At 46.8% G+C, this 15,337-nt stretch overlaps 1 protein-coding gene across 2 annotated transcripts in view; it reads right to left on the reverse strand.

Moving 5' to 3' along the window:
- The window catches only part of LOC122565703 (histone-lysine N-methyltransferase MECOM-like), a 63,847-nt gene that overhangs the window by 46,592 nt on the left and 1,918 nt on the right, over positions 1–15,337 (reverse strand). Inside the window, exon 1 of one of the 2 annotated variants that reach the window (XM_043721934.1) lies at positions 9,578–10,141. The exons of the other annotated variant lie outside the window; for it this stretch is intronic. Coding sequence (XP_043577869.1) covers positions 9,578–9,614 — 37 coding nt within the window. The 5' untranslated portion in view covers positions 9,615–10,141. Of the gene's footprint in view, positions 1–9,577; positions 10,142–15,337 lie in introns of those variants that run through there. 2 annotated transcript variants of the gene reach the window in all.

Below are 15,337 nucleotides of genomic sequence, written 5' to 3' on the forward strand. Positions count from 1 at the left end.
TGTATACGGAACGATACGTGTCGTACACGGACCACGTTTGTATCACCATTGTCATCCGAGCTGAAAGATTAAGCTAATTTCACACATGTCCGCCCGCTTCGCGCCATTCACTTACATTCACGCTTGACAGTTGACAGTGTCGCGTGACATAATATGAAACTATGTTCGCCTGATGAATGACTATATCAAAAGAAGACGTTCGAATGACAACCATTATTCTTCGGGCAAATTAATACAACATTTGTTACACCGAGCAAACATACGTGAGAGTTCGACGTTCCTCGCACGTTCATTTTTCAATACCTCGAGTTTTCGTGGAATATCCAACTTCGTTTCACTTTCAGGAAGCAGCTAACGATGCTCAGATAAAATCAAAAAACGTCGACCGGACAGTTGTCCGTGGAAGATGGCAACATCTGCTCGGATGTGCCGCTCGATTAGTTAGGTTCTGTCCGGCTGATCGGTTGAACACGCGCGAGACACGGCTACTTGCTTCTGCAAGAAGATCCCGCCCACATCCTTCGAGGTTTACGATTACGTAATGTTCTACATGTGTCCTATGAGGACGTCCACACGTGTCCCTTTCGAGTTACATATTTTTTTCTTCGTTTCCACTCTATATTAGTTCATCTCGCTCTACGCTACAGAAAAACATATTACGAAAGATCTTGACGAGTTTATTTTCCATTCTTCGATATTGCGAATCCGAGGAGATCGACGACTTACAATTGTCGAAGCTCGCCCCCACCGCTCCTTGTATTTCAATATTGTCCAAACACGGTGTAAAATATGCTTGAAGATGTAAAGATTAAGAGAAAGAAAGTGAAGCATGTAGGGCCGTGTAATCTGGCGATGGAGCTCTGGCTCACGGTGCTTTCTTCATTCCCACGCGACCTACGACCTGCACGAATCCTTCGTAACGTCCCATCACGGTTTCGAACAAGTGGCAAAAAAAAAAAAAAGAGAGAAAGAAAGAGGTGTTGGTACGAGGATTTTCGAGACCATCGTTGTGTCCTGGCAAGAGTGTCATTTGACACAGTCCTAAACCTGATTCGCGCCACAAGCTGATCCTCGCTCTTCTTCTCCGTGTCCTTTCCTTCCTTGTTATTTCTTCCCTCCTACCCTCGTCTGTCTCTTGCGAACTGCGAGTTTTTGTCTCGTAGTGCCCGTTCCCAAGCAGAGAACAAACGAGAGAACCATGTATACATGGATGGACTTACGTAATTGTGTGCCCACGCAAGAATCCAGAAGCACGCGTGTAGGTAAATACTTGTGACGCGTACAAATACCATGCACGAGCGACCTGGTGTACATAAATAAACTTCCATGTACTGGCATTGACGTATTTCGTCGTACAGGTACACATACACCCACGGTTTCAAACGGGCACACGTACGTTCAAGGGTTGAAACGAGTTTGTGCGAAAATACACGGTCTGCCGATGTGTTGGGTTATGCGGAGATGTGTGCGAACACGCACGAAGTCTGTGAGCGAAACTGCGAGAGGCGGGTGATCACGATTCCCAGAGCGGAATTCAATTGAAAGAGCGGTCCGCGAATCTCTCGTAAAGATAAGGAGACCACCATTCAAGGAAGAATAGAAACGTGGCGTAGAAAGACATTCGAAGCCGAAAGACATCAGTGGACTTCCAAGTCCACTGAGAAGATAATGAACTCCCTTTTGTATAAGTTACTCGATAAAGTGGATTCTTTCTCAGGGGCAATGTTCTTGTTCACAAGTAACCGATCTTCCGCGTGAACGTGTTTAATAAAACGCTTGATTTCTAGATATCGCGAAATCTTTCGATAAGAAATTGTCCAACAGGAAATGATCAAAATTGTGATTTTCTCTCGGTTGGACAGCAATCTTTGCACACTGCGCGTCGTAACGATGAACCTAGACGCTTTTCATTGAAATAAATATGTATTTCGTTTCGAAGGAAATTCTGAACGAAGCCTGTACTGATACCAAATTGAATTCCACTGCGCATACGTATCCACCTTGCCAGAGGAGCATTAGCCTCGTGCACGTACCTCTGGGAGGACAAAATAGACGCAACAGTCGTACGTGCCTTGAAATGGCAACATGTTTCTCGGTATACGTGTTTATTCTTTCCTCTGTCACTATACGCTGGTTTAAATATTGCGAGGTATATTCCTCTGGATGGTTAGAAGATCGACGAAAGCGAGGGGAGACGCGTGAATTGGCAGAAAAAGAGACGAGAAGAATTTTCGAGCGAGCGAGCATGGCATTTCGTTTTAGAGGTTTTTCCGTGTCATCTCGTTCCCGTGAGATCGTCGAGGGGTAATAAACCACATACTTGAGATAATGCGGAATGTACTGTATTGCGGTAGAAGTGGCACTAAGAAACCAGAGAGAGAGAGAGAGAGAGGGGGGGGAGAGAGAGGGAGAGAGGTACCATTAAGATATGAAAAAAATACGCTATTGGTACGGAGCACAAGAAGGGATCGTTTATTAATCGAATACGAACGTATCGATTGTAAAAACAAAAGGCTGTCAATCTAGAAAAACTGCGTAACATCATCCTCGAGCGCGTAAATTTTCAAGCATCGTAAAAGCCGAAGTGTCTGGCGTCGTGATACACAAACAGCGGGATACAGCCACAACTATTGTACTGGCTGTGGCCAGGGAATGATCGTAAAATCGTGTGGTTATCGATAAATCTTTCGAAGCTGTCTAAACAAGATCTACGATCGACCGGGCGACCACTTCTTTTTCCAGGTGGAATAAGAGCGATCGGGGCACGAGGTGTTCCTGGCTCGACAAGGACAACCGGGGATAAGCGTTTCTCTTTAACCGCGAGCGAGCGGTAATTTAATCGCCTGCCTCGCAGTCGTTACGATCCAAGCTGGTTTATGCAAAATTATGCGTCGGTCCTGCTCCAATGAAAATTCACATACCTACGCACACGTCATGCATTTCGTAGCCGATGCGGTACAACGTGGTGCAGCAACAACGTGGCAGCGCGCTAATGCGATAGACGTGCTGGAGGGTAGGGGGTGGTGGTCGTGCGCGATGTGTCGTGTGTCGTGTGTAAGAGGTTTTCCTCCTTCGACGTTGTCGCAACGTCGCCGACTAGAAGTGGCAGCGCGAGGCAGACGAAGACGGAGGCGTAGAACACGGAAAGCAGAAGGAAAAGGAGGGTAACGAGGGGAGTATCGGGAGGAAGAAAGATAGAAGAACCGAGAAGGGAAGGAAGGAAAAGGGTAGAAGGAGAGAGAAGGAAAAAAAGGAAATCTGTAGAGCTAATTCGCGTGCGAGATAACGCGGTGCCCGAGTAAGGTTGTGTGTGCTATCGTTGAAATGGTCTCCGTCGAGTCACGGAGGGGGTTGGTCAGGGCAGGGAAAGGCCACTGTCGACTTATGCCAGGGGGTGGTAAGATGATCTTATCGCGTCCTCTCTCCCTCTCCCTGTCCTTCCTCCTTCATTTTTTCCGCCACTACCTTTCACTCCCCTTCTTTCATCTTGCTCCTTCTCTCACCCCTTTCTCCTTCCTTCTCGCTAACTACTTTTATCCCCTCCTACCCCTGATGACAATATCGCGTGGCCACTGAGATAACCGGTCGTGTCATTCCTACATCGACTACCTACTTCTCAGTCCAACTAACACCGAGCAGGTTCTTCGTGTGACCGGTGTACTCTCCTCGGTAGGGACACTTTTGCGTTGCACGAGAGCCGACTACATGGTCGAAAGCCGATTGTCATCAGGAAAATCTTACGCTTACGCTGGACACCAAGGAAATGAGAATGGAAGTTATTATGTTACGGAACAGGGGGAGGCGCTTGACGTTATCGAGAATTCGATTCCCTTTAATACTAGATTCATTAGACTGTTATCTGATGGAAGACTAGGGCCCACGTTGTTAAAGTTATCTGCGAGCGAAAAGAATGTTACGTCTAAATTACACCACATTCGCGGTACCCGCGAATTATACTCCCATGTTTTACATTTTATATCGAGAGAACTGTTAATGCATTTTTACCTACCGCGTATCTATATTTTGCCATTTATCTTCACGACGACATCCATAAGAATATTAACCCCTGGAATCTTACGCGATCAGTGGCGGGACGAATCAGCGCGACAATTTATGCTATCGGTTACTAATTTTTCTACGAGTCATAGGTAGGCGTCAGATCGATTATAATCCTAGAATTCTGGCCCAGTTCAATGGAAGCCGAGATTGTGAACTGACCAGCGAAAAGTGATGGTAACGTTGACGGGAGTAAAGCGCTGGTGGTAGTGGAATGACGTTGCGGGAAATGAGTCTCGTAAAACAATGCTAGACACGCGAACACTTCGAGAAAGTGGCCCGAGTTCACCCTTCCAGCAATCGTGAACTCGCTTCTGAATGTACGTTCATATCATCTCGGCCAAGTGTCCTCGACATTAATTAATGTCCTATCGATTTATCTTCGTGATTCTCGCGTTGCATGTCCCTGGTTGGTGCATGCATTTCAAAGTTATAAATGCCGCCGGCCAACTAAAAACTTTTCTTTCCACGCACAAAATGCATTCGATCTTTACGCGAACATGGGATAAGATCAACGTTATTCGCCGTGACAACGAAGAGTTAAAAAAATCGTGCGAAACCGAGATGAGCGGACGTTCGTTACGGCAGAAGACAAGAACGACGAGGATAGCTCTTAATGTATGGAAGTTCATGCACGAACACGCGTGCTCATCCGTTACGGTATTCTACTCTTTCTGGCTTCGCGTACGTACGCCTCCGCCGAACGCCCGTTTCGCCTTGGTTCTCTTCACGCGTGTGAATGCCATACCGAGAACCGTCGAAATAAAGGAAGATTTTTCAGTTTCAATATCTCCGTCGCAAATACGACCGATGACAGTCGCCAGTATTATCGCCTCTTATATAATAATTGTGTAACGATCTTTGGTAGAATATTCGTGTAACTCACCGAGTATCAAGCGAATGGAGAAGCTTCGGCATATAAATAACCGGGCGGACGTCGTTATCTATCAGTACCATCGTTGTGTACCAGCTTTTCCTTGTTACGATACGTCAATACTTACGTTCTACGCTTCTACAGTATTTTGTCTAACGCGTAAAGCCGTGGAACATCTTCTATCTTCCTTTACGTCATTTTCCGCGAATCTAACAGAGAAATAGGAGGAGGGGAAGAAAGGGAGATAACAGTGAAAGAGTATAGCAGATCGAATAAAACTCTTCGAATAAAGTTTTCCATATGCATGGATGGAAACAAGAAGAGTGTATTCGACACGGCTCCTTTTCAGGCGAGTTCGAAATATCGAGGCGAATAAATGTTGACTTTAGCTCGCTCTGGTACTCAGGCAATCGCGTAGCTCGCCGGTACGACACGTCAGTCGTATTCAGGCGCTGCGCGAGTACCTGTCTGCCGCGCGATTCGATGCAGAAGCCCGGCAGTCGATTCGCAAATCGAGAATTCGCGCGCTCTTCGTGATTTTTCTACTCATTGAACGTCGACCAATGGTGAACGAGGTAACGAGAACGCGTGAAACACGGCGGATTGGCAAAAGTTTCGCGCGGGATTATGAGTAAGAAACGGATATTTATCAGGAAAACGATCGTTGTGGTGGAAAGGAATCCTGATAGCGGCGGTACGGCACGATGGATGCCTAATTAGATGATTAATCGTTCAATAGCCAGCTCCGGCAACAATGGCACGCTTATCGCTCGATCGTGCTTTTGGATGGCAACATACGGTGCCGTGAAGCCTAAATTACACACCTACACGGAGGACGAATTTTGTTGGTCGCGAGCCTAAGCCCGATCGAAAAATTGTCAGATTCGTCGATCAATAATATTTACGCGGATCGTGATGGCTACGTTATACTGTAGATTAACGTTCTAACCGAAGCGTAGGGCACGAGAAAATTCAGCACGGAAACAATTCTACCTTGAACGACCAATTATCGGTATTATCGCTAGTGGAAACGTAGCTCGATGCAGAGGGATCTAGTCGCTTTCGATGCGTTTGTCCGTCGCGGCTGATTGGCCGTGTTTGTTTCGCCCCGGCCTGTTTGCATTCCACCGGAAACGGCAAACAAATGACAAACAGCGGCCTTATCGTTAATTGGCGAAGGCGAGAGCCGGAAAGAAAAGAGTCAAGGAAGACTTGCGGAATTATTGCCGAGCGTTGTTAGGGGGAGGGAGCAGAGGCTGGAAGAAAAGGGTGAAGAGGAAAACCGAAGAAGGAGCAGAGACGATTGTTCGTGCTTTCTGTTATCGGATTTGCATGGCCGCGTGCAGTTATTCGAGAGGGTATTGTTGGTATTTTAATTCATACAGCTCGAATCGATCACGTCCAGTCGTCCAATAACCGTGCAGTACTTTCCCGAACCTATGACGTCACGACGGATTAGGATCCTACGATTTCATTATCACTCTCTGCTACCGCTTCGTCTATCCTTTCGCGACGATTCCTTCCACCGTCCCGTAAGGGCTCGTTGCTCGATCGCTGGGCAGCACGATCGTGACTAATTAACTTATAACGGTCGATACCTCGGTCGCACGAAGTGATCATTTCATTAGTCGACAAGCCGGCATCGTTAGGAAAAATTCAAACTGCTTGGAATTGTTCGCGTGACTTTCAAACGTATTATGCATATGTTGTATTTGTATGCAAAACGTAGGTACGTGACAGAAATTTATTGGAATACTGTGTCACCGGTGAAACGTAATGCTTAAGTATCCTTAAATCCATCCCTCGCGAGACTTTCCCGTTCTTGACGGAGCAGCTGAACGATAACAGAAACGACAGGAAATTTTCGTCAGCGTAGCGAGATATAGCGAGCGACCTTATTATTCTCCACGTAGGTCGAGCGAATCGAGAAGGAAGACGTTTTTAATTGGGACTGTCCGGGGTTGGAGGCACACTGTACAAGGTACAAGAAGAAGAAGAAGAAGAAGAAGAAGAGGTGGGATCGGAGGTAGCAGGAGTCTCCCGCAAGACGAGAATGGACTGACCTACCTTAGGATCATCCGATCTATTCAGGCTTTTTATTCAATCGTGCTCTCTCAGGATGCGAGACAAAAGCACCGATGAAACAGAACCTCTCCCCCACGCTGCCTACCTCGTTCCACGGCACTCTGTGCGTATGTTTCGTTGGCTTTGTCTCCTCTCGGATACGACTTCCGGTGCCGCGGCTAGACTCAACCCTCAATGGGATGATGCGCCTTTGAAACGGGTGGTAGGTGGATTCCGCGATTATTCCTGCGGTTTGCCCGAAATGGCCCTCTTCTCTTTCTGCTTCCTATCAATTTCAAAAATTCCCTGTCTGTTTTCCAGCACAATGCATTTCAGAAGAAACTCTGCTTCAACGAATGTTGAATCGGAGAAACCGATAGACCAGTGATCGGAGGTGATCGGATATCGAACGACTAACGGGAAATCTTTTCCTTTCGACGTAAACTCCGAACTTCCGCCGTCGTTGGCAATTCTTACGAGCAACCGTAGACGAGAAGATGCATTTCGTATAGTTCGTTATAGCAGAAGTACGCGGTGAGAAGTCAATTGTCCTGCTACGCCACTGAGTCCTCCCTTTTTCCACCTCTTTCCTTTCGTGTCTCGTCCGAGTTCGTTCTCGACGAAACAGAGGGTAAGCTCGTGGATGGATGGTCTATTGTTTCGTCGACTCGTGAGTCAAGCGTTAACGGATTTTGTCTTACAGATTACTAGATCCCTTGAAACTGCCTACCGTCGTCGGAGCGTGGCAGACCGTGGGAAGCGGGAGCTTTATTATAAATCGCCAACACGATATAAATCATCCCTCGTGCAAAACGCTCACCCCGACAGCCACTCCGGAGAAGCAAAGCGGCAATTCTTGCTTCTCGACAACGACGTCGCTGGATTCCTCAAGTTGATACGGTTTTTATTATGAAATATGAATCTTACGCGAAGCTTCTCATCGACGAAATTGAATAATCTTTCGGCTATGATTTTACGAAGTAACATATGGAACGACGTAAGGGACTTTAGACACAAATACCTACACTCTTTGTTCCCTAAAACGAGCTATCAATGTCAAAATATCGCGCAGGGATACCGAGAGGGAAGGGAAGGGAGAACGAGTGATCGCGCAACCGTCTTTCATCAATTTACCTATCGTCCCATCCACGGGCTCCGATAAAAATTTAGCCGCGCGCCGCCATTCAAGATACAACAATAAATTAACATTGGCTCGCTGTACGGCCGAATCTTTTGTACACGAAGCGATGCTGCATTGTTAACCGTCGAACAAAGGAAGATCGATCCGCATTCTTATGGGACAAATGTTCTTTGACCGTTCGAAACTATTCAAAATGTTGACCCTTGGTTAAAAAAAATGCGTGCGTGAACACACTCAATGACCATGTTTCGCAGAAACTCATCGAACTTGTTGACTTTTTTTCATCGAGTTACAATTTAGAGTACCGTTCTGGGTTTGAGTAATTTTCATGAAAAAATTGAGAATGAAAAGCCCTAGCAATATTTCGCGTGATTTTCACAAACTATGGAGAGACTGGCGAACATGGTGACAGGCAAGAATGGGCGGGACTTTTGAAAGGAGATATCAAGGAGGTGGAGGCGGAGGACGAGCAGAGTGACTAGACAATACAGGAAAAGAAGAAATGATATCGACGTTGTGAGTGCGCCAGCGCGAGGACCGCCTACTGCTCTTTCCCGTGTCGTTTTAACGACACGAACGATACCATTGTGAACAATGACACGTTAACGCCGTATTTTTATCAAAACTATAGTACATTCGTTGTTTGTCCAATGCCTACAAGTAGTGAGGAAGAGCGTCGAAGTATTGTTTTATCGCTCGTTTTGAAAATCGCATTTTAAAGTTTGAAAACACAAATTCCCGTCAATTTGAGAAAATCTACCGATACGATTTCGAGTTCGTATCTTCTCGCGGTTACCATTTAGAAAAATGTGCAGGGTTGAAGCGTAGTCTCAAGCAGGTCGAAATTACAGGCAACGAAACAGAAATTGGAGATGTATATTTTGCTGTTTAACATTTTCTGCTGATCACGCGATCCATTTAGTAAAAATAAAAATTGTCAAACTACTGATGTTAACATTACGAAATCGTAAAATGCCAACATACAAGTTCGTTTTGATACGATAGTTCTGAGAATCAGTGTTATATAGGTTCTTACTACGGTATAGTTTTATAGTCTCGTCGAGTAAGTTCCGCGGAAGAAACTAATAATGTCTGCCGTATTAAACATAGCAATTTTCAGAACTAAAACGAAATAAATTCTTCCCTCTCTATCGTTTTTACGAACGTACAATATCCAATCTTAAAAATAAAGGATACTTTTCAAATTATAGAACACATGTGGAGTTGATGACAATTACTTAATAACAATTACTACATCCCCCCCCCCCGAAGCTCCGAAATTTTTTTATTTACCGTACCACGTGCGTGGTATTCCGATAGAATTTCGACCATCGTTCCATCATTAAAATAGCAACTTTACATCGGAGTCCACTTTCAAACGATATTTACCATCGAACGTTAACCGTCCGAGAAGTCGAGAAGCACGCTGACAGATTACTTACCCTGTGGCAATCTTCTAGCCACCGGCTTGGATCTCATCGCTGCACGGCGGATGATGAATTCAAAAACAAAACACTAATTGTAAGAACGCTGACAGTCCTCCGAGCCATGCGAGTTTATGCACGATCGTTTTATCCTGTCAATTATTTCACTCTATCCAACAACCTCCTTCCCCGTTCGTAGAAACAGAAGTTCGTTCGATTAAACCGATGAAAACGTTGTCTATAATACCACAAGCTTCTCCCTTTTCTTTCTCTCCCGGTTCACTCAGATCGATGATAGTACGATAGAATTCTCGGTGGTGGTTCGAGCCGGACACTGCGAAGGGTGCACAAAGAGAGTCCATTCCGTCACGCGGGTTCCGGTACACCGGGTCCCCCGGTTCCTCGGTGATCCGACGGCAGCGTCAGTCCGTCCGACTGGGATCCTGACGTGCGTTGGATCTGTCCTCCGACAGTGGAGGCTTCTCCTGTCCTCCGCGTCTCCTCCTTCTCCACCACCTTGTCCTCCACCCTCGCGACTCTGCTTCTCCTCCCCCTCTCCTTCCACACTCCCTCCAATCTCTTTTTCTCTCTTCCTCCGCCTCCCCCGCTCTCACTCTCTCTCTCTCTCTCTTACTCTTTCTCCCCGTGTTCCTCTCACCCTTTCGCTCTTTCCCTGCTCTTGCCGTCTCTCCCTCGGTGCCACGGTTTTCGCTCCGCCGCTACCTCTGCCGTTACACCACCGCTTCTTCCACCCCTTTCTCTCTCCTCTTTCTCCTGACCGTGTTGCTTCGTGTTACTCTACTACTACGGGCCACTACTACTACGATTACTTCGCCTCCACCTCCGCCTTTTCCACCTTCTGCCTCCTGGCCTTCCCCACCTGCGGAGTCGACCTGCTCGCTTCCCCACTACCTAAGCAATCCGGCTCTGCTGTCCACCAATGATCAGCCGCTGTCTCTCCACCGCGTTCCTCTCTTCCTACGAGAGCGCAACCTCTCGTTTCTTCGCTCCCGGGCTCCTCTCCTATCGAAACCTCCGTCTAGCCGAAGTTACTGTAGCCTAGCGTATGAACGAACAAAGATGAAACTCTTCGTTCTAGTTTCTCTGCCTAGATCCATCCTGAAGGCGATTCCTGGTAGACGAAACTGTTGTCGGTATACATAGCGATATAATGGCCCGTCAGTGACAGATCGAAGTTTTGGACAGACGCAACGCTGGACCTCCCAAGCAGACTTCCGGATGCGAAACACGTGTCCGTAATGTTTGTATTTGATTAACGTTATCGATGTTTATGGCAGGTTCGAAAAAGAAATATACGATTATATTATTTCTTTGATATCCTCGAGATTGCGTCTTGCGCAACATTTTAAACATCTCGCTACTCTGCCCGGTGCTGGTTGATGGGCTTGTCGGATGCTGCGTTTGGCCTTTCGCCGAGTTAAAAATTCGAAACTCGATGTATCGTTTGCAATAATGACGGTGACTTGGTAAGGAACAGGTGTTCACCGCGTGCAGTCTCTTTTGCTGACGATACAGATCACCGAATCGCAACTTTGTCCGGCTGGAAGCTTATCGCCTCTTGCTGCTGACGTGTAGTCTGTAGCCGTTCGATACGAAGTATCTAACGTGTGCACTGATTATAAACATTCTTGTCTGATAATTTGGTTATGTCTCGGTCCATGCTCAAGTTCAACTTTCACATCGAGCATTACGTAACGATATCATGGTGGTCGCAATTCGATCTCGTCGTCCAGATTTCTCCGGCGGTAGCAACGCGTGTTAAAAGAGTAGGAGAGATCGTCGGAAGCACGTTGCCGAAAACACGTGGCGACGAATGGCGCCGGATCGATAGCGCGATCAACGAGAGAGAAGGACACTTTCCATGACGGGTACGTAGCACTTGTTTCACGAACCGCCGCGCCGCTTGGTATCCGCGAGAATCGATCGATCCGTGAATCGGTCCGTTCGATCGATTGCCCGCGGCCTATACAACTCTTTCGATCGGCGCGAATCGCGTAGCGGCGGCCGTCGCGCGATGGACGACGCGACGCAGAGGAGAAGCACGCGTGGTGCGCGACGCGTCACCAAGAAAATGAAAATCAACGAAGGGAATACGAATGGAGGTGCCGCGAGTGCGTCGACTTGGAGGCTCGCTGGCTGGCAACTCGGTTCACACCGACACTTCGACTTTGCATTTCTGGGTACGTTCGCTCGACTAGGCGCCCCTCTTCTCCGTCTTCGTCGCACCTGAACACGACCTCCGACCCCACGGATGGTGGTTCGGCGTGAAACGCGCCCGCGCACCCTTCCGAGCGCAGCTCCGCCCTGCTTCTTCGCCCTTTCGAAACCTGGATCGGCACCTCTTCTCCCTTCTTTTTCAGCGTGTGTTTCCATCGGTACGCGTGGAACGTGGAAACACGGCACGCGCGAAGAAAGAAAAACCAACGAGAATTTGGCTCGGTTGAAAGCGCGATTCGAGAATTTTTTACTTTGCATCGCGGCCTTTATAAACTCTCGTTTGCGAAAATGCTGATTTTTTCCCCCCCATGATCGTTTCTTTCTTTCTCTCGAGTACCTGCTAATCAGGCCAGGAAAATTGTTTTCCAACAAAAGCTGAACATCTTATCGTAGACGAGTGACAAGTTACTGAAATGACAGGACATTCGACTAGGTAGCGATTTACAAAATTTTTAAGTGAACATTTTAAGTGAAACTGTTTCACAGACTACTTCGTTCGTAATGCAATTACGTATAGAGTAGAGTAAGTAGACATTATTTTAATGAGAACTACGTGCAGCTCGCACAATCCGCTTATTGGTGACGGTCTGACCGGAGATTCTGGGTTTCGACTCGCTAGGAACGCTACGACGTGTGCGGAGTGCAGAAATATCACGACGTATCGTTGTACGAGCCGCACGCCAATATAGTTCAACGTTTATTTTCATCGCGGGAAATCATAAAAGATTGCTCCGTTCTTTTTGTCAAAAACGAATATTCAAAAGCACGTTTCAAACACATATCATCGTCGTCTAATTTTCATGCATTCTTATTTCTTTTACGAGAACGGCGAATAATATAGATCAGTCGAATTGGTATGAAACAGTTGTTCCAGTTTAACACTGACTGAACGTTCCTGGCAAAGTCAACTCGTTCGCCAGTATATGCTAGCTCATGTAAATTCTTTTTCTTTTCGCACGACGATCTGCACCCTTTATTTTCACCTCCATTCCATTTTCTTAGACGCTGCCTCGTCTTGCACAACGACTGGGACTGTTTCGCAGCACACTTTCATCTGCCCCCCTCCCTCCCCCACGCTCCTTTTCGTTCTCCATTCTATTTTTTCTCCGCTCGTTCTCCGAGTCACCTTCTCCGTACGTTTCTCGCCGGCACCCGCCTCATCTCTCTGGCTTTCCTCCTCCAATAACGCCTTCCTCTTTCGCCAGACTTTCTTTGTTTCCCGCTGCACGTGCTCCACCCGCGGTTGTATACGCATAAAAACGCAACCAGTCCCTCAGGGAGAAGGAGAAAAAGGAGCACCCGGAGGAGACCGAGTGCGGCCGAAGGATATGTGTAACTTCGCAAGGCATCCATGTTTTAAATGGATATAGTATTTCTTACGCGGATGCACGCGCGTGTGCACGCTCGCTGCGTTACGTTATGTTACGCTTGCTAACGCGAGGCAGGTGTTGGCCGCTTTAGTTGGCGAGGGTCAACCAAGGAGAGAGAAAGAGGGTGGAACGAAGGCATATACGCGTCGTACGTATCTACGCGAGGTAAACGTGCACACGTTTTCCGCACAAATTGAATACGTGCCTGTCAGTGGCGTAGGAGTCAACGATAACCTCGACTGTCGCACCGATACAACGTATTGTACAAGTGCAGCAATTCTTTCGACCGACTTCTTCGAGGTAAGATTTCTGAACGAACGAACGTACGAGAAACGACTGCTCTCTTTCTACGTTTCGCGCGCGTAACTCTCGCCACAATCATTTCCAAGCGATTCCGCGTAACGATCGAAGCTTTTCAGGGTAAATAATTGCCAGCCTTTCCACCTTTGTTATGCAATTAATCTCACTTTCATCGTTTGTTCGATCTACGATCCACGGACGTGCGTAACCAGATTGGATTTAGATTTGAAAAACATATTTAACTTTTACAACGTACGACGTATGATCAGGTACCATCGGAAATGAGCGGGCAGAAATGTATATCATTCGATATAGGAGGGAAAGGAATCCGGAGGGTGAGGATCAATCTCTAGGGTAGTTGTACAAGGCTACTCGAGATCTCGAAATCTATAAAGAGAAGGAGGAAGTAGATTTGGCCACTTCTGACCAAAAGGAGAGGTCGCTAGAGGAAGGGATGTAGGAAAGTACCGCTAACGGATGACGTATATTAGGGATACTCTGGTCGAGTAAGGCACCCGAGGATTCCAGGACCCTCCCTGTCCTTTTGCTGGCTATAAAAACCACTCGCCTTCCTTCTCGACCCTTAGCTAAAAGGCCAATCCGCCCTACCACCCTTATCGATCCAAAAGGAACGAGCGTTCGGTTACTCTTCGGCTTGTGGACTCGACTTCTTGCGCGCGACCACCCGGCTTCACCCCCTACCGTCTCTTCTAGATTCATCTTTGCGAGCGTAATTAACAGCCCGTTGGTTCTCTTTCGTTCTAACAGGGCAAGACATTTCCTTCCTATTTGACAATTACAACCGTAAAGATGAAATTTTCTATTTATATTCAGGAGGCAATTTGAAAGGGTTTGCTCGATACGAAGAAAGTCAAAGATCACACATCCGTCGTTAATCCGTCGTTAAAATGAGACTTGAACGAGGATAACGAGCATCGTACGATTTCTGAATGGCGATTTCTAAACGAGTCCACTTTCTTTCACTGCTAATCGATACCGTTTGAGACATTACCTGACGAAGATTGCAGAAGAGGTGGTTTACAGCGGCTTTTACATCCGCCTGTTTTCCGCTCTCGTACGACTTCGCGGAAGCGTACAACTCCCAAATGCTTGTGCATCGTTCATGCGCTTAAAAGTTTTATCGCGCGACTCTCCATATTCATCGCGAATTTTCACTGGCCGTTTTTTCCCCAGCCACGCTGCCCAAGTATCATGCCGGAGCTCGCGACTCATGTTTTTCAATTACGCCAACATTTCAAAGCAGCGAGATCTGCCGCATCGATTTGAAAGTTGTAATTTTGCAATATATTATTAGTTCAGCCGTAATGCGGCGCAGATTATGAAATAATGTTTCTCATGCGTGTATACGCGATTATCTTAAAAGTATCTGTGAATAAGAAGAATGAGCTTTTACTCTTAACATCCATTAACATTGGACTCCGAGTACCATGAGTACATAACTTTTTTTATTCGAGTGCGTGACGCACAGCTATGCAGATCTGCGGCCGGATAGCACACCGAGCAAGACGAATCGAATCGCATTTACCTGCAGTAAAGTACCAGCAATAATTGCTGAGGAAGCAAAGAGGCGCCTTCCACTTTATTTTCAAAGACGAACGGCTCGTTATTTTTTACATCGTCACGTACTTATTTCAACGTATCGAACAGCGTTGCATTATGGATTCTCCTGCTTGTATTCGTCGGATAGTTAAGGCAATTACTCGATGGCAAATCTTGTTCGAAAAGTACCAACCATCGAGTTCGCATTTCAAAAAGATCGTGACTGAGTAAGCTGATTACGCGTCGTTCGAGCGAAGCGTTTTCCAAAGCTGATGGCGAATTACAAGAGGGTGAGAAACGAGGAGAAGGG

This window comes from Bombus pyrosoma, linkage group LG3, assembly GCF_014825855.1.
Source record: "Bombus pyrosoma isolate SC7728 linkage group LG3, ASM1482585v1, whole genome shotgun sequence".
Classification (NCBI taxonomy): domain Eukaryota; kingdom Metazoa; phylum Arthropoda; class Insecta; order Hymenoptera; family Apidae; genus Bombus; species Bombus pyrosoma.